Source organism: Alexandromys fortis, unplaced genomic scaffold (assembly GCF_014885135.2).
Source record: "Alexandromys fortis isolate MF-2015 unplaced genomic scaffold, M_Fortis_MF-2015_v1.1 scaffold_6, whole genome shotgun sequence".
NCBI lineage: Eukaryota > Metazoa > Chordata > Mammalia > Rodentia > Cricetidae > Alexandromys > Alexandromys fortis.
This window is the reverse complement of record NW_026067902.1, coordinates 10,655,284-10,674,698: the sequence shown is the minus strand read 5'-3', so window position 1 is coordinate 10,674,698 and position 19,415 is coordinate 10,655,284. Positions and strand designations below refer to the sequence as shown.

Here is a 19,415-nt window from a genome sequence, read left to right as displayed (position 1 = left end):
TTTTTTTTTTTTTTTTTTTTTGGAAACAGGTTCTCACGTGTTCCACTGAGGCCTTGAACTCACTTATATAGTTGAGGATGCCTGATCTCCTGCCTCTACCTCCTGAGTTTTACACACACACACACACACACACACACACACACACACACACACGAGCAGTCTGTGAACATCATATAAATGATTACAAAAATGAGGGATTCAGAATTACTCAAATCAGCCAACGGTTCTCTATGAAAGGAAACTGATCTGACAGGTGCTAACATAGTTATATTATGTATTACATTACTTACGACAAGGTTTCCAAATTCAAGTCCTCTGAACAAGGCAATTCAATTTCACTCAAAGAGATACTGTTTTCTCTTATTATCTGTCAAGACAGAAATCAAGAATGTCTGAACACTGTTAAAGCTACGAATATGCCATAAACTAGCTGCCATGGCTGTATTTACAAAAAGTAAACTCCAAAGTGAATGATTTATACATACATGGATAACCTGATTGTAACAGTAATATATACTAGAATTTACCTGTAACTTCATATAAGAACAGGTTATTTCTGTTTTGACAGTAGGCATGTCTAAATTCCTTTGAATTTTTTTTAAATTGTGTATTTATTTCTCTATTTATTGTGTGTGGGCGCACACAAACGAGTCATGGTGCGTGTAAAGGTCAGAGAATTTCTCATAACCACAATTCTCTTCTAACAAGCACAGGTTACTGAGATTAAACTCAGGTTACAGGCTTGGCAGCAAGAGCCCTTACCGATTCACTGAGGCATCTCACTGGGCCTCCTTTGGGCCTTTAACAGAACATGTTCACTGGAGCTTGGGCTTGGCTTCAAAGCCAACTTTAAGGTCACACACCTGGCAGCTCTGCGACTAATCCATAAATGAACATAATGGAAGTTAATCCACTGACAGCTCTTAGAATTAGCAAGCTGTATACAGAAGTCTTTTGTGTTAGCTAGTTATTATTATACAGTTCCACCAGCCATGTCACAACACAACATTTGATCATCAACTAAAAAAGCATCACTAAGAAAATGAGTTGTAAACAACTGCAAAGAAAAGTCCTCTAGAATCTGGTTCCTTTTTTTTCCATCATCCTATGGTCTCTTTAAATTACAAAATAAAAATAAAAAATAAAAACAGGAGAGATCAGAGAGAGAGAGAGAGAGAGAGAGAGAGAGAGAGAAAATCACTTGCAAGCAGGTAGAGCTGTACAGCAAATAACAAAAGACTTCCAACCCTTAGGTGGAGTGTGGTGTGTGCCTTTGAGTCCTGCACTCGGAGGCAAAAACAAGTGGATTCCAAGTAGGAGATCAGCCAGGTCCTAACAGCCCTTGCTTCTGGGTTGCCCTTGCCCGTTCTATCTGGGTGATTCTGCCCAATGCCCACGTAACCTAATGCACTAAACTTCAGCAGCTATGCACTAATTATTGCAAATCTTCACAGGAGCCTGATCCACGACAGCCAGAATCTGAAGCTGCCCAGGTGCCCAACAAAAGACAACAGAAAAGTAACTGACATGTTCACATGACAGAATAAACCTAAAGGATGGACTATGAACACACTCAGTAACAGCACATACCATACTGAGTGGAAGGCTCACACAAAAGATATGTACTGTAGGTGACTTCATTAAAGTCAATTCATCAGTGAGACTAGCACATGGAGTATGGAAGGGTGAGTGTTCAGAGAAGCACATACAGGACACAAGCTTGCATCCACAGGCACACCACTAGTCACATCTCATTAAACAGTACATTTAATTGTGTGTTCCATGATTTAAAAAACTTAACATAATAGGAAAATAAATACTGATATCTAGTTAATGATACATATATTGATATGTTTGGGAGAAGTTCATTATTTACAACTTGCAAATATATTCAAAATAAAAAATAAAATGGCATGGGTAAGCAAACAGATGTGATTAAACGAGCTTATACAGTAAAATGTGACCTATAGCATGCATCAGTAACATGGGTGTTCACATAAAGCCCATTCACATTTTAGTTTTGGAAGTGTTCTACCACAGGTATGGCGTGGGAACAATGCAGGACACGCACTGGCAGCAGCTAGTTCTAATAAGGATTCTGAAGTCTTGTTAAAAAGTAGACTGCTGCTTTTAACTAAAATACTCAGCTCATTCAGTATATCCTAAGACTGCAAATTTTATAAACAGAATCTTAGATAAATGTGTAACTAGAATAAAACATTAAGAGTGTTCCAGTTTAATTTTAAACAATACAACTTTAAAGCCTCTGAGGACAAAAGGCTGAGAGGTTTGTGGTCAATATATGACTTTTTTTTTTACTTCTTTTCATCTGGTATATGGCATGTATACATACATGCAAGCTTGTAGGTGTGTGTGTGCATATGCGCCTGCACCTGTATGTACATGGGTACAGACGCCTGAGGTTGAGGCCAGGCATCTCCCTTGACCCTTCTTCTGCCTTATCCATTGAAGAAGGATCTCTTAATCAAACCCAGAAGTCACCAGTATGTCTAGTCTCAGCTGTTCCTTCTCCCACCAGGACTTACATGGGATCTGGGAACCCTAATATCACATCCAGCACATCCATTTCAGAAAGCACCACCACACGAGCAGAGTACTCAGAGTAAGATCGGTGGGAAGAGTCCAGCACCACCCATCCCACCACGCCAGTCTATACCCTCTATCAGATAGCCTGGAGAGGTTCAGATATAGCCTGGGGAGGTTCAGAGATGGCCTGCAGAGGTTCAGAGATAGCCTGCAGAGGTTCAGAGATAGCCTGGAGAGGTTCAGAGATAGCCTGGAGAGGTTCAGAGATAGCCTGGGGAGGTTCAGAGATAGCCTGGAGAGGTTCAGAGATATCCTCAAGGTTCCAACAGACCTGGGAACTACGGGTTCACAAGAAGAATGGTGACATCTAGCAGGACCAGGACACTACAGCCTATGACCACCCCTGCAAAGTAGGACCAGTGTGAAGGAGCAAGAACTAGATGTTTTAACTCTGGACCAATGCAAGCATTTTAGCTGCTATGCCATCTCCTTGGCTCTCAGAATGCACTTTTAAAATGAATATTCCTCTGACTTCAAAAGATAAACCCACAAGGTGAGCTGGAAAGACTGCTCAGCAGTTACAAGAATGCACTACTCCATCAGAGGACCTGAATTCAATTCACACAACCCACTAGAAGCAGCTCACAACTGCAATGTAACTCCAGCTCCAGGATGATCTGATGCTTTTTCAAGCATCAGCACTTACGTATGTATGTGCACGCACTTAAAAATAATAACAATTTTTTTAAAAGATACCATGATTGTCTTCATGAGAAAAATACTCTATAGTATGTTGGATATCTTTAAGAAATCACAATTTATGTTATTAAAGTTATAGTATTTATCATTTGTACCTACCTGAGGAACATTGCTGTCAACCCACTTGGAATTTGGTAAAATATCATCCCACAAAATCAGGCACCGAGCAAGTGTCTTAAAAATGAATTACAGACAAAATTAATTAGGCAAAGTTGACCTATTTCCTAACAATTATAGCAGTAAATAAAGATTAGTTCCCAACTAATGATTACTTTAAAAAACAGACTATCAGCTAAATATATAAAGATTTAGATCTTAAAGAAAATTAAAAATTCAGTTCATCATCATCAAAGTTTCAATGGTTTGCTGTGAAAAAAAAAATCACAAAGGAAAGAGCCATAGCTCAGTTTATACATCAACGTAAAGGCTTCTGTGTAGCGGTTCAGACATTAAAGAAATGCAGTACAGTTTCAGACAGTACTAAACGATACTCTCATTACAACCTTAACAGTACTACTGCATCCTTAATAATAGCAATAATACTACTGGTCATGAGCTGCCTTTTAGTAGTTTTTTTTTAAACAATAATATAAGAAACATCATCCAAAGTATTATCTATCAGGTTGGTCACCTTTCCTAGCCTTCCTAAGCTCTTTTTGAGAAACTTCAAAAGAACATTGCCAATCAGAAAAACATGGCAAGTTAAAAGTAAAAGCCTTTCATGGAAAGGCATTTAGAATTGTAAGCTAAATTTGAGGATCACAAAATAAAAGTCCCCTTCATGTCAAGAAAGATAAAAATGACAAAGCACCACACCCTAAGCAAGAGAAATTCCGGCTTCACAAAGTCCAGCAAATACATGGTATCAGGAGCTCGCAGCCAGTCGGCAATGGATCTGTTGGCAGAGGACATCAATGAAGGTTACTGCTCAAGAAGGCCAGGTAATGAAAACTCAAAAGACATCCAATCATTTTTCTCCTCCAGTAAAGGTCTAACTTTTTCATTAATGCTTCACACATGCTGACATAATATTTACTTTTATGTCTCACTATTAACATGTCAGTTCCATGAGGATATTTTAGTTTTGTCTTGTTCAATGAAATAGCTCCAGTATCCAGAAGACACTGACATAGCATCTGTTACCACTTTGTTAACTCTGCATAGAACTTTCCTAATTGAAGGAATTTAGAACACTGTAGAGTTTCACGAATCTCAGAACATTTTTCAAATTAAAAGAATTAAGGTGAGTTGGGGACATAACTCAGAACAGACTGAGAAAGCAGAAGGTTTGGTCATTAGAAAAGCTTCTAAACAAAGCATAAACCATTTTTATAAATGACAACCAAATACAGAATAATGCTCAGTATTTCTGGCTTCAACAGTACTCACAAGGATATGCCAAACTACAGAAAGGAACTGGGCAGCTCTTTGGGCTTCCACATCTACTCGAAAGTACCAGGAGGGGGAAAAAAAACTTGCATCTAGATTAAACAGATGGTCTTTTGATTTTTTAATCATTATTCTCGAAACAATACAGTATTAACAACCATTTATATGGTATGTATAAGTGTATCTCATATTGTAAGTAATCTATAGATGATTTTAAGTACTAAGATGAAGTACATAGGTTACACACAAATCCCATGCTTTTGTGGGTTCTAATGTCTTTAGGGGTCCTGGGACCAATAACCTAAACACAGTGAGACAAGAGTTCTGACAATCAGCATTACCAAAGAAAACATAATATAAAGTCTACTCAGCTCCTGTTATCTGAGAGAACAGACATCAGGCTGTTCTAGCACAGGGGAGATACACATGGGAAGATTATATGCTGAGGGCAAAAAGGACGCCACATGTCATGCAAGAGACAGGTGGGTGCTCATACCTGTTATTGGTTTTTAAGTAGATCATAGCCAAAGCCAGAGTAGCACCTGGACAAGTCACATCCACATTTATAGTATCGCCTTCCTGGTGAAAGAAGGTATTCATGTAATAACTCTGAATTCACCAGGATGAGCATACATACCATCAGCACACTACTAACCGTTGGTAGGAAAACACTACTTTGAAGCTAGCCTCTTAGCCCTCCCAGCTTGTAGCATTCTGATCTCTAACTCTGATTTGACTTACTTTGATTTGGTAACTTGGAGATTTATGTTTCTCCCTGTGCATTCCAATTTGAAAACGTCTATGACCTCCAACCATGTACTGATATAGCTGCTCAGGCACATTGAGATCAGACATACCAATCAAGTTGCTGCCGTGCTGGAAAAATCAAATAACTGAGATGAAAAGAAGTCTTACAGCAGTAAATCAGTAACACACACCCATAAACCAAGGGACACTCCAAAAAGGGCATTTTAACTTTGATGTTTCTTCCAATTACAATAAACATTTTACACATTAACTAATATCAAGTATTAACTCTCAAAAATTGTTGTTTACATTCAGATCTACATTCTTTGGTTTCATAAAATATATAAAGTCAATGACATAACAACACTGAGAGTAAGGGGAAAGACCAAGTATATACTCAGAACCTGAACTGTGAACACATGAGTACCGTTACTGCACCTGTGATCTCTAAGGCAAGTACAATAACTTACTAAATGCTTACTCGGTAACATGCTCAATTTTGTTGTATTTAAAATGAATTAACTCAATTCAGCAATCCTGCTTGTCCTAGTTAGTTTTGCTTGTTAACTTGATACACCTGAGAGAAAAGCCTCAACTGAGGAATTGTCTAGATGAGACTGGACTGCCTTGATTATTAATGGATGTAGGAAGCCTCAGCCCAAGGGGAAGGTACGATTCCTAGGCAAGTGGTCCTGGGTTGTAAAACAGAGCTAGCTAAGCATGAGCCTATAAGCAAGCCAGAAAGTGAGCAAACAATCAGACTCCTCCATGCTATCTGCTTTGGGTTCCCGACTTGAGTTCCTGCCCAGAATAGAAATGTAAGCAGAAATAAATCCGTCCTCCCCTAAGGAGATTTGGTCAGTTTTTTTTATCACAGCAACAGAACAAAACAAGGACACTACTGGATAGCTACTAGTGAGAATCCCATTTATAATGAGAAGGAGGCGCAACTGAACCCAGCCCAAGGTTACCTACCTACCTAGCTGATGTGGGATTCCCCTCTGTATGTTATAATTACTACTGATTAATAAAGAACTGCATTGAGTCTATAGCACAGCAGAGCAGAACAGAAGTAGGCAGGGAAAACTAAACTGAATGCTGGGAGAAAGAAGGTGGAGTAAAGGAGAAGCCATGTAGCCCCACTGGAGACAGACGCCAGAACTTTAGCCGGTTAAGATGTAAGAGTAAGCCAATAAGAAGCTAGAGCTAATGGGCCAACCAGTGATTTAAATAATATAGTTTCTGTGTGATTATTTTGGGTCTGAGCTGCTGGGGCAGCCAAACGAATGACCAAGTGGCCTCCCTACAACACCTAGCTACTAAATGGCAGGGCTGAATGTCACACACAGCAGTTCTGCTCAACAGTCATGGGATTGCTTAACCAACAGACAGTAATGTAGTCAAATAATCACATTCACCATGTCTGAACCAAATTTCGAGGCCCAATTCACAGCTTTTTACATAGTACCACCTGCCTCTTTAGCTCCCACGTCAGATGTGAGGAGAAAACACATGGGCAACAATGACAGATTTTTAGAATACACATAAGAAGCAACATGTTCCACTACAACATTTTGAATATCATTTAGTTTGATTAGAACACGGCATTGGTGGGTTTTCAAGGCAATCACATACCAAGTAAAAAACAGTAATTACATGGAATGTTTCTGGTAGTTTTGTAGATATCTCTTGAATAGAGTTAGAGATGAATTAACTTGACACTGCAAAGCAAGAGCTGCTATGGCAACTGTAATACACTGATTAACAGAGCAGCAAAAGAAGATTAGGGCTATTGCTAGCGATTATGACAGATTAAGGCTTCTAATCATAAATATTTTCACTATTTTTCTACTCGTGTATGTGTAGAGAGAAAAAGAGTGATCATTATATTTGTGTGAATAAGCATACGTGTCTGAGTGTGGTGCATTTGCATGTGTGTGCAGGTACACATACAAACATGTATGGGTACTTGTGTATAAGAATGCACAGGGACCACAGGAGGATGCTGGGTATCCTGCTCTATCATTCTCAGTGTGTTCTGAAATCCAAACTCAAGTTCTCATGCTTATACCAAGCATTCTTATTCACTGAGCTATCTCTCCAGACCTATTTTCTTCCAGAGTGATTTACCATTCTTTGTCTTATTAGCTCTTGAACGTTTTTCAAGAAATTTCAGGGGTGGAAAGACGGTTCAGTGGTAAAGAGTACTAGCTACTCTTCCAGAGACCTGGATTCAATACCAAGCACAAACATGGTAGCTATCTGTAATTCTAGTTCCAGGGGGATCCAATGCCATTTCTGGCCTCTTCAGGCATTGCCCATAAATGGTAAACAGACATATGTACAAGCAAAGCATTCATACACATAAAATAAAAATGAAAGAGAAATATCATAGTTTAACTATAAACACATATAAGCCAGGGACAAGAAATCTTTTTTTTTAATATTTATTTATTATGTATACAATAGTCTGTCTGTATGTCTGCAGGCCAGAAGAGGGCACCAGACCTCATTACAGATGGTTGTGAGCCACCATGTGGTTGCCAGGAATTGAACTCAGGACCTTTGGAAGAGCAGGCAATGCTCTTAACCACTGAGCCATCTCTCCAGCCCAAGAAATCTTAAAGTCTCACTTCACTATAATTTTTCTCCACTGCAAACTTTGGGAAAATAATCCAGAAAGAAGAAAAGGCTGGGCTCTGGGTGACACGACAGGATAGCAGAGTGGCATTCAGGGCTAAGTGTTGAGGCTGTTCCTTTCAGTACCCAGATGCACAGGGTAAAAGCAGAGAAGACAGACTACTCACCCCCAAGCAAACCATACCCAGGGCCAGGCCAGCAGCTAAAGAGTAGGACTCTCTGTCAGTGCAATATTCCATTTCCGGACCAGGGGGGCGCCCTATGGAAGGCAGAGAAGCACAGGTCAAGCCAGCCTATTACAAATCCCAACTGTAAAAGTTCTAGAGACCAAATGCTTAACATAAAGACATTGTTCAAAGGGCATCCAATTTAACAGCTGATCTAAAGTTCCCAAAGGTTCTTAAATTTACCTATCAAAGCTTCTATCAGCAATGATATTCAAATACTGTGAAAACTTGATTTTTACCAGAAAGTTGCCAAGAAGTAAGAATTACAGTTTTGAAAGAGACATTTGCTTTGGGCAGGCAGAATCTGACAATCTTGAGTGCAATTTCCAGGACACACATGGTGGGAGAGCAACTCCAGAAAACTGTCTGCTGACCTTCCACACTAGCTTACCCCAACAATACTTTAGAAAGCAGACAATTACTCTTAAAAAAAAAAAAAAAAACCTGTTTTCACCAAAAAATAAAACCATTTTAATCTGATTTTTATTATTTTCAAGTGCATTTATCAGATGTGATTTAAAATGTTTAAGTACTAATAATAAATAAAACATGCACTTTTTAATTAATGTAATTCCTTTTAAGTTAAAAACTATTTCTAGATTTTTATTTGATTTTATATAATATGTGTGTGTGCTTATGATAAAAATTCATACTTTTAAAAGCACTGCATTCTACTAACTATATGCTTTAGGGCATCAGTTTTCAACAGGTGCATATCAGATATTTACATTACAATTCATAACAGTAGCAAAATTAGTTATGAAGTCGCAATGAAATAATTTTATCGTTGGGGTCACCAGAACATAAGGAACTGTAGAAAAGGGCCGCAGCATCAGGAAGGTTGAAACCTGCCGCTTCAGAACACAAAATATGTTATGTATAAAGACCTCTCCCTTCAGAAAGAAGTTTATCCTTCTGGAATTATTCTCCAGGGTGGGGAGAGGATGACATTCAAAAGAGAAAAATTACATGAAGGTAATCAGTATAATACTTATGTATGCTGGCAAAGAGATTAAAAACAGCTTCTGAAAGTAGCTGAAAAGACAACACATGCTAAATCCCAGCACTTGGGAGGTGGAGGAAGCAGTTCTAGGCCAGCCTGGGCTAAGACCCTACCTTAAAAATAAAGGTGAGGGGGAGGGAGCTGGAGAGATGACTCAGTGGTTAAAGCACTTGTGCTCTTCCAGAAGACCCAGGTTTGATTCCCAGCACCCACATGGCAACAGCTAACAACTGTCTGTAATTCCAGTTCCAAGATATCAAACACCCTATCCTGGCCTTCGTGGGCACTGCACATGGTACACAGATATACACAGGCAAAACATCCACACATAAACTAAAAAATTGTTTAAAGCAAAAAAGAAAGTTCCAACAATTAGGTATTTTAGAAAACTTCATAAGATACACAATATTAAATTAATTTTAAAAGATACTTATGACAATGAAGCATTTTTAAAGGCAGAATATAAATACCATGTGCATATGAATCACTGATGAAACAGTGCAGGCAGAATATGAAAGAGGTGGGCTGTGGCTGTGCAACAGTGGTTCCATCAGCAGCATTTTCTTATCCTCTAGTTTACTGGTTTTCAACTTGCCTACTGCTGCGACCCTTTAATACAGTTCCTCATGTCGTGGTGACTACCAGCAATAACATTATCTTCTTTTTGTGTGTGTGTGTGTGTACACATTGGTTTTATTGTAACAAAGCAACTTGTACACTTCAACATTTAAAATGAGCATCTTTTCCTTCCAGTGAAAACCAAAAAACTAAAAATAAAAAAAATTAAAAATAAAGTTACAACAGAGAATGTGAACTCCAAATAAACCCCTACAGGTTCTGCTGATTCTCCCATTGAGTGGTAGGGCTCGAGTCATCGTTAGGAGAGAATTTTATTTTAAAAGTGTCATCTTAAACTGCAAGGATGTCTGTTAAACATCATAATTAAACATGCCAAAGGAGAAGCCATGTTGTCACAATGCCCACTTACTCCCCCCAGACACCTCAAACCCACCCTTGCTGACCTTCTAACCCCCCCCATTTTTTCTTTTCTTTTTATTAAACAAGAGAAAGTATCTATTTACCAACAGATACATGTTGGTAAATGCTAATTGTCTGTATTCACATAGACACAGTGTAATCTCTGAGCCCAATATACAGAGAAAGGAAAAAAGCTAGAATTCTATGCACTACTACACAGGGGCCTAGCACCCTCCAGCCTCCAGCAGAGCCAAAGGGGCTGGAGGGCTTTTCTTTTTTCCCACAGAGCACGGTGGTGGTGGTGTTTAATCCACAGTTCAAGACAAGAAAAGATAAAAATGAATGTAGAACAGAGTAGTGGAGATTCTTTTCCCATTGTATTTTGCTCAAGACATTTCCCCAAAATTAAGTTGAGAACCATGTTATTGAGAAGCGAGACCTCAGAAACAGGGTGACTTAGCACAAGAGGGATTGGGGACGGGAGGGAAATGACTGCAACTTGCTCCCAGGGACTGGAGAAATTTAAAAAATAAAAAGAAAATAAAAAAGAGTCGGAATCCATCAGTCTTCTGTGCTAGTCATCCTCGCCTTCATCCTCCTCTCCTTCTTCCCCTTCATCATCATCTTCATCTTCTTCCCCTTCATCTCCTTCTTCATCAATATCTTCCAAGCCTTCTTCTTCATCATCATCGTCATCATCTTCTGCCTCTCCCTCTTCATTGTCCATATCAGGAACCAAAACCAAGGGGTTTGGCCAAATGTCATCTTTGATGACCTCTCCTAACTCATCTGCACCTGCATCAGAGTGGTCAGTAAATCAGGTAAAGAAGCTCTCTGGCTCTTCGTGTTGTCTCTTCCTGCTGGCCTTATTCTGTGTTTGACTCGAGCGTTTTGTCAAATCCTTTCCAGATTTCCATTTGATTTCAGTGGACTTTGAGGATGGTTCACCATTCTCATTCAGATGAAATTCTTTGGAGAGAACTTTATTTTCGAAGTAGGGATTTTCATCAAAATAAAAATCTACTCTGTAACCTGATTTAATGTCTTCAAATTCTGTTACTTCAACTCTGGTTAAATAATGCAGAGCCTCTTCGTCTTCCTCCCCAGGCAGTGCAGACACTTGTGGATGGTTGACAAATGTGGTTACCCAAAAATTTGGGATTTTAGCGATCAATTCTGACCTTTTCTGAAAAAACGGTTGGCGGAGTTTGTTATATTTTTGTTCTACTTTTAGTATTTCCTCACTTGCTTGTTCATTAAGTCTGTCTATTTCATTTTGTACTTCGTCAATGTGTTCAATTGCTTCTTGCCCTTCGGCAGGCCAGGAGAGGCAGACTTGTCTTCCAGTTTCGGGGACGGAGCCAATTTGGGTTTCTTGGACTGAGGCAGAAGCGCAGATTGCCATTTCGGGGCCATGACACGAGGGAAGTGGCTAGAGGCCAGAGGCCAGATGCAGAGAGCAGGAAGAAACTCGCAGGAATTCCAATAACATTATTTTCATTGCTACTTCATAACTGTAATTTTGCTACTGTTATAAATGTATCTGTGTGGGTTGGAGAGATGTCTGGGCTGAAGGGATGGTTCAGAGGTTAAGAGGACTGACTGATTCTTCCAGAGGTCCTGAGTTCAATTCCCAGCAATTACATGGTGGCTCACAACCACCTGTAAATGAGATCTGGTGCATCTTCCGGGACACACGCAGGCAGAACACTGTATACATACTAAATAAATAAACCTTAAAAAAAATGTATTTGTGTTTTCCAATGGTCTTAGGCAACCTCTATGAAAGGCTGAGAACCACTATTCTAGATGAACAAGCTCTAAATAGCTGTGCTAGGGACCTTCTGGGTACTTTTTTCAGCCCCATAGTTTATGCAACTTCATATTTTGGTATAGGAATGTTTCAATTTTGTGAATCACTTCTATCACTATGGCAGATTAAAGTCACAGCCACAATCTTCACTGTCCTGTGGTACATCCACCTCATGAAACAGCTTTTTGGTGGACCTGCCCAATGTGGTATAACTTTGGCTGGCACAACAGCAATGGACTAAGACTTTTGTTATCGAGTCTCCTACATACACATCACAAGAGAAAACACCCTCTAGCCTGGCTCCTAGAAGAGGTGAAGCAGAATCAGAGTAACCAAACTACAGATCTGCGGCCTAAAGCAGAGCCAGCAGGCCAATTTAACTGTCATTCATTATGTAGAAGTGTGGCAGCAACAGTTATGTGATGCTATCATGCTAAAGGATAATGCATCCTCACTAACACACTCTAGTTCAGAAACCTCAAAAGTTACTTTCCATGCTTTCCCTACTGGTAGCCAACACTGTTCTGAAAACATTAAAAGCCAAATTCTAGAAATAAAAATGCCCAACTTTAGTTGAGCATTATAATCATCCTATTCTAAATCTCAGTGGAACCTCCATATATTAAAAAAATCCTAAGAGAGCCACCCGCAAAAAAAAAAAAAAAAAAAAAAAAAAAAAAAAAAAAAAAAAAGCCAATCAATCAGGTTAAACTAAACCAAATTAAAATGGTTTAAAATTAATGGGCCCATGTTAAATGCCCATTAAATGCAGCACTCTTGGGTGGCAGAGAGCATGGCAGGGGAGACAGAAAACCAAGAAGCACATGCAAAACCCGGACCACATATTCCTCCTCTGGGAACCCATTTGGCATGCTGGGATTTGGTGTCCAGACCAACCCAACTCCCAGGCCAGGGGGCTGGGATGGATGCCAAGGACTGGGGTGATGCTCCCAACTTAACATCACATTCTAACATCATGTACCATTGTTAATTCATTAATTTATAAGTTAAACTTGCATATACAGTGGACTCAACCAACCACACACCAAAAATACTTTTTAAGTTGTACCTGCACTGAACACAGAGACTTCCATCATTAGTCCCTAAACAATACAAGTGTAAAAACTGTATAGCATTTACATTAAGATGTAAATCCTTTACATTTCACCAGTGATTAAAAGGTAACTGAAAGGTATGAGGTGAGCACAAGAAAGAGACAATCACTTGGTTATTTTTCAAGTGTTTTTATCCAACAGAAGAAAACAATGTGCTATTAGGAACCAAAACAATCTAGTCTGAAGTGCAGATCACTGCTAGACACTGCCTTGTGTGAGATGAACAACATACTCACGTGTCTCCAAAAGCTCAGCAGTGAGTTTGCCAATGCAGGTTTACCACCCACACAGCAACAGAAGCCCTGGCTACATTACTTGTTCAGTTTTACTTTTTTTTCTTTTAAATAATTATCTGGTCATTATGTGCTAATAAAAGCTACTCTTTGTTTTCCTTAATGTTCGTAATTTATCATTTTCTATGGGCATATGTTTTCTATGGGTATATGTTTGAGCAGAAATGTACACTGTAAAGATTAAACAATATTGACTGCATACCTATTTCAGCCAACAGGACTTCAGCAGTGTGTCTGTGAGCTGTGCCCTGATAAACAAGGCCAATGCCAACCACTGCAGCAACTTGGACATTGTGAGGCACATCAAGCTCTGTGGATGTTGGGGGTAGGAGAGCAGGAACGTGAATGCTAAGAAGCCGGGTAATTGACATGTCCATGGTGCCAAGTTTTGCAGCAGAAACACCAAGCAGCAATCCAATGCTTGTCATTTCATGGCCCTACGAAAGCATACAAAATAAAGCTCAGACTTTATGAAAGATTTAAGAAAGAAATATGGCTTTCTTAAAATAGTGTGTGTGTGATTAATTTTTCAGAAGCCAGAGATTAACTTTGGATATTGTTTCTTGGAAGCTGTCCATCTTAGTTTTTGAAGCACAGTCTCTCATCGGCACCTAAGACTGACATTCAGGTAGGCTGGTTGCCAGCAAGACCCCAAGGTGCCCTTTTCTTCACCTCCCCTGCACCAGAACTGCAAAATGCTCCACCACAGCTGGCTTTGTTATGTGAGTGCTGAGAACCAAACTCAAGTCTTCATATTTGCATGGCAAGCACTTTACTAACTAAGCCATCTCCCCAGCCCCACAAAGAATTTTAGATAAAACAACGCCTGCCTCTTTCAATAAGCTCCTTTACATGGCAGGCACTGGGTATAGTGGCAAACTAAACACATGTGGTACCAGCTCTTATAGTGTTCTAATGAGGGAAACATGCTAAATTAAAACACAGGCACCCACAACTAAAATTGGTTTAGTTAATAGTATAGGAGACTATTTAAAGGAGACTAATAATTTTGTATTAGGAGGAGCTAGAGAATTATTAGCTATCTCTAAAGAACCTGAACATATCAGCCAGAAAAGTGGCAGAAAGTGGGGCACTCAAAGTGCAATGGCTGCAGAAGTGAGCAGGATCACACAGGCCCCAGAAGCAGACAGCAATGGGGGATGAGTAAATGGTTCTGAGCAAGGGTCACACACTGATTTACACTTCAGGAAGACTGCTTCATGCTAGGAGATGAACATACTTAGAGGTGCAGGAATGAAACAGGGCAAGTTAACAATTAGGAGGTAGGGCAGTAGGTATGTGTTGCACAATGCCAGACATAGGATGACAGGTTCTCACCTTAGTTAAGTAGTCATGGATATTGAGAGTAGCCAGCTTGGTAAGATGACCATTCAGACCCAGGGCCATGAGAAATCCGGCGTACTCATTGGCTAACTCTGCATGCTTTGGCTTGTTGTAAACAATCCAAGCTGAGTCTATCTGGGAGGCAGGGGCTATCTTCAGGCCAGCAGCCACACCATTATGGAAGCTGGCCCAACTTGTCATATTGGGAGGCACATCGATGTTCCCACTATTAAGATCTACAGTTGTGTTTCGTGGAGGGGCTCGCCCTAAGTAGAGAAAGAAGTGAATTAAGAACATTTACAAAATTAAAACTCAGGCCTTTGAAATAAGGTTGACTTTATTGCATTCAAAACCCCTATTGGGGGTTGGAGAGTTTGCTCTACCGTTAAGAGCACTTGTTTCTCTTGCAGAGGACCCAGGTTCAGTTCCCAGCACCCACAACCCTCTGTAACTCTGTTTCCTGGAGATCCAATGCCTCTTCTGACTCCTTCTCACGCATGGTACACATGCATACACCCAGGTACATACATACACATAAAATACACACACACACACACACACATGCATACACACATCGGCTGGGCATGATAATATGTAATTACCATGATCATGTAATCCCAGGACCCCAGAGCAAAGGCAGGTGGAACTCTGTGAATTGGAATCCAACCTCGTCGACATACATTCCAGGTCAGTCAGTGTTCAGGGTTACATAACTCTGTCTCCAAAACCAACCAACAAACCGTATGGTTTAAAATATTTCAGAGTCCATTTTGCTAACACACAATAAAATAGCTAATTATCTGGTCAGGGTTCTCACTGTTCTGCAGTATTTGCAACTGCAGGGAGGCACAATGAAACTATTGGAGAGCCACATCACAGTTTAACTACATGAACAACAAATTCCAACAGATGACTGAGGACACTGGTATTCATTTCAAACATTCACTTCTATACTGTTTTCTAGATATTAAAACAAAGTAAATTTAAAGAGACAAGGACCTTCAGAAATCTGCCCTAACTGATTCATATGTCTATGCCTCAGCACATAGATATCTGTAAATATCTAACACATGTTAGATATTAAAAATGCCAAATGTGGAGCAGGAAAGATGCTTGCACTGTCAGGACCACTTCCTGTTCTTTAAGAAGACCTAGAGTTTGGTTCCCAGCATCCACATCAGGTGACACACCCACCTGTACCTACAGCTACAGGGGATCTACCACTGTTCTTTCACCTCCACAGGCACCAACACATGCACACACACATACACACATATACAATATTTCATTTAAAATGCTAATCCTAACATTTAAGAGGCCAAGGAAGGAGGATAGAAATTTTGAGGTTAGCCTGAGCTACATAGCAAGACAATGTGTCAAAACAGAAAGTCTCTGTTTACAGAGAAGTACCTAGTGAATTAGAAAGGAACATTCTCTATTGTGATGGTCCGCAAGAGATATAAATTAAATGCTTGTGATGTTATAGGTTCAGTCTGGATTTTTCTGATTCCTTTGAGTTTTGATACATATTGTGTACACAGACATGACCATACCTTTATACTATGAATGGTTTATGTTAGCTCAATTCATCAATGGACATTTTGAGACTGATGTGATGTCCATTGTGCCAAGATGACAACATGATAGACATTCAAAATAAATACTGATTATTGTACAAAGCTACCAAAATCCTTAGAGCTTTGAAAACACCATTTTAAAGATGTCTAAAACATCACTGAAAACAAATTCTGAGTAGATGAACAGTGGCTGATTTGTATCCTTTAGCCACACAGAAGAATGGGTGTCTCAAGACAACCTAAAGACTAAAACAAATTAGACTTAAAGATTATTTAAAATTCAAGTCTCACATTTAAAAACAAAACAAAACAAACAGGATCTTACTGTGTAACCCAGCTGGTCTGGAACTCTACCTCCTAAGTGCTGGGATTAAAGGCATGCACCACTACACCCAGTCCTAAATTGTTTTGCTTTTATCAACAATAACTCTCTGAACTTTTTATTTTTTAAAATAATCACAATAAAACACAAAATTAGTAATAGGCGATATTCCATCTACTTTTTGGCTTCCAGCTGGTGGCACTATTCCAGAAGATGGTGGTATTTGGCGAGGTGTGGGAAGTATTGAAGGAAATGAGCCATTGAAAGCTGGTCTTGAGGTTTATAGCCCCGACTGTGTGTTACCTAATTGTTCAAATTTGAGGAAGCTCCAGTCCATAGCTGTTCCTGTCCTCATGTTTTCCTTGCAATCATGGACTATATTCCTATAAACCATGAGCCAAAGTGACTCTTCCCCTAAGTTGCTTGACATAGTATTTTGTCATAGCCGAAAGAAAAGTAAGTAATACAATTTGCTATATGAGCATCAATAACCACTATAGTGCTATTAATGTTTAAAATCAATGAGAGCATAGAAGCACTGCTTTGGTTTTAACAAAAACAATACAAAAGAACCCTATTCATTAGCAGGCAGTGGTGGCGCATGCCTTTAATCCCAGCACTCGGGAAACAGGCAGGCAGATCTCTGTGAGTTTGAGACCAACCTGGTCTACAAGACCTAGTTCCAGGAAAGGCTCCAAAACTAGAGAAACCCTGTCTCAAAAAAAAAAAAAAAAAAAAAAAAAAAAAAAACCCACACACAAAACAAAAACAAAAACAAAAAAAGGCCTCCACCCATGTATGACCTTGGTCCTTTGTTGATGAGTCCAGAATTTAGCATACCTGTCAAATTTAATTTAGGAATAGGCAATGGCTCTGTTGGAACAGGATGATATGAAAACAAGGTAAACATTCCTCGCCCTACTGGAAGGGCCATAGTTCGCTGACACAACTGGAGCAGTCTATAATAAAACACAAAACAACACACAAACTGTTAAGAGAGTTCATAGTTGGACTCTAACAGGAGGGAGGGACTAAGATACCTCATAGAGCACCTCCACTCCAGACATGGGAGGATCAGCAATTCCTCTCACAACTCTTACATCTTCAGGATGCTGAAGCAGACACACATTGCCTTATTTGCTTTAAATGAGACCCAATCTCCTGAGGTAGAAAACACAACGAACTACATTCTACTCTGACTGATGCTAACCTGGTCTAAAGAAAGTACATTATTTGGGTGGTTCCTCTTAGTGTTACTTTCAGTTGAGCTGCATCAGTACACACAGATCCTCCTCATTCTTTATTCCAACACTGCCTCAAAAACACCACTACGGCTGTGTGTTGTACACAAAGAGAGGAAGTAAACCGTCACCAGATGGACACACCAGGTATACTCAGTTAAAATGGCTTCTGTTGCTCACACTGGAAAACTAACACCCCATGCTTGTTTCTGCATTGAATTTATTCTATATAGGCCCCTGGGACAAGAACTAACAGAAAATTTGGAAGTAAGCATTCCTACTTAAGAAAAGTTTTTAAACATTGCATTTGAGATTAAAGAAAGGCCCTTCAGAGGCTAACATAGGGCTGACATTCTGCAGACAAAAATATCCACTAGGTGGTTTCCCCCTAATTACATAAATGCACTGCTTCTCTAGCTCATTGCAGCGGATTCTAACATTCCAATGTCCTAACATTCCTTGGAAGAGTAACAGAACAATAACTAGGGATGCAGGAAATTGAAATCCATGAAGCTGGATCCCACACAATGTTTTAGTAAAAGCTTTATACATAATCCAATTCCACTTGAAAAAGTCATAAAATAAAGCAATAGCACCAATGCTGTAGCCCCTGGATGCATGATGCCACTAACAGCATGCTTAACAATCCCATCAAGCACCAAGAAAAGGCCTCCAATTAGACTAGCATTGACTGACCAAAAGATACATTCTGATTTTAGATATAATAAAAACAAGTGGTTTTCAACCTCTGGGTCATAACCCCTTTCACAGGGCTCACCTACAACCTGCTGCATATCAAATATTTACATTACAATTCATAACAGTAGCAAAATTAGTTATGAAGTAGCAACAAAAATAACTATGGTTGGGAGTCACTACAACATGAAGAATTGTATTAAAGGATTACAGCAATAGGAAAGTTGAAAACCACTATACTAAAAGACTAAAGAGAAAAAAGAATCAACACGCTGTTAATAATGGCTGACTACAGTGAACTTTTCTATGCACTATGAAATATTTTAAGTATTATGTAAAAGAACTGACCTGATGCCAACAATTGATGAGGTGTAACTTTACACTCATGTCTTTTACAGCTGAGGCAACTCAAAAAATAACAGGTTAAGTAATTTATCCAAGTTCATCCAGGAATGGTGTTAAGCCTTACTACAAGATTCCCCATTCCTAACTATGTGCTCTATCCTCAATTTCAAGTCCTAACATGAGTCCATGTGGTGAGGAAATAGAGAGAAATTGGGATTTTTGGGAGACTGTAGCGAAGCATGAGTGATGACTGCCCTTGAAATCGTGTAAGAAAGGGAAGCTAGGCTGGTTCACACACCTGTAATTCCAGCTCCTCAAATCAGGAGCCCCAATACAAGCTCTGCCTGTGCTAGAGTGAAATCAAGGCCAGATAAGCAAC

General features: G+C 39.5%; 1 protein-coding gene and 1 pseudogene across 2 annotated transcripts in view; both read right to left on the bottom strand.

Annotated features, from left to right (window-relative positions):
- The window catches only part of Anapc1 (anaphase promoting complex subunit 1), a 77,093-nt gene that overhangs the window by 20,386 nt on the left and 37,292 nt on the right, over positions 1-19,415 (bottom strand). For both annotated transcript variants that reach the window (XM_050133285.1, XM_050133277.1), the window contains exons 27-35: positions 17,595-17,713; positions 14,850-15,121; positions 13,714-13,948; positions 8,250-8,341; positions 5,437-5,571; positions 5,192-5,274; positions 4,123-4,201; positions 3,406-3,480; positions 291-367 (exon numbers count right to left, since the gene is read on the bottom strand). In XM_050133285.1, the coding sequence (XP_049989242.1) occupies positions 291-367; positions 3,406-3,480; positions 4,123-4,201; positions 5,192-5,274; positions 5,437-5,571; positions 8,250-8,341; positions 13,714-13,948; positions 14,850-15,121; positions 17,595-17,713 (1,167 nt within the window). The remainder of the gene's footprint in view (positions 1-290; positions 368-3,405; positions 3,481-4,122; positions 4,202-5,191; positions 5,275-5,436; positions 5,572-8,249; positions 8,342-13,713; positions 13,949-14,849; positions 15,122-17,594; positions 17,714-19,415) is intronic.
- Positions 10,429-12,726, bottom strand: LOC126495688 (protein SET-like; annotated as a pseudogene).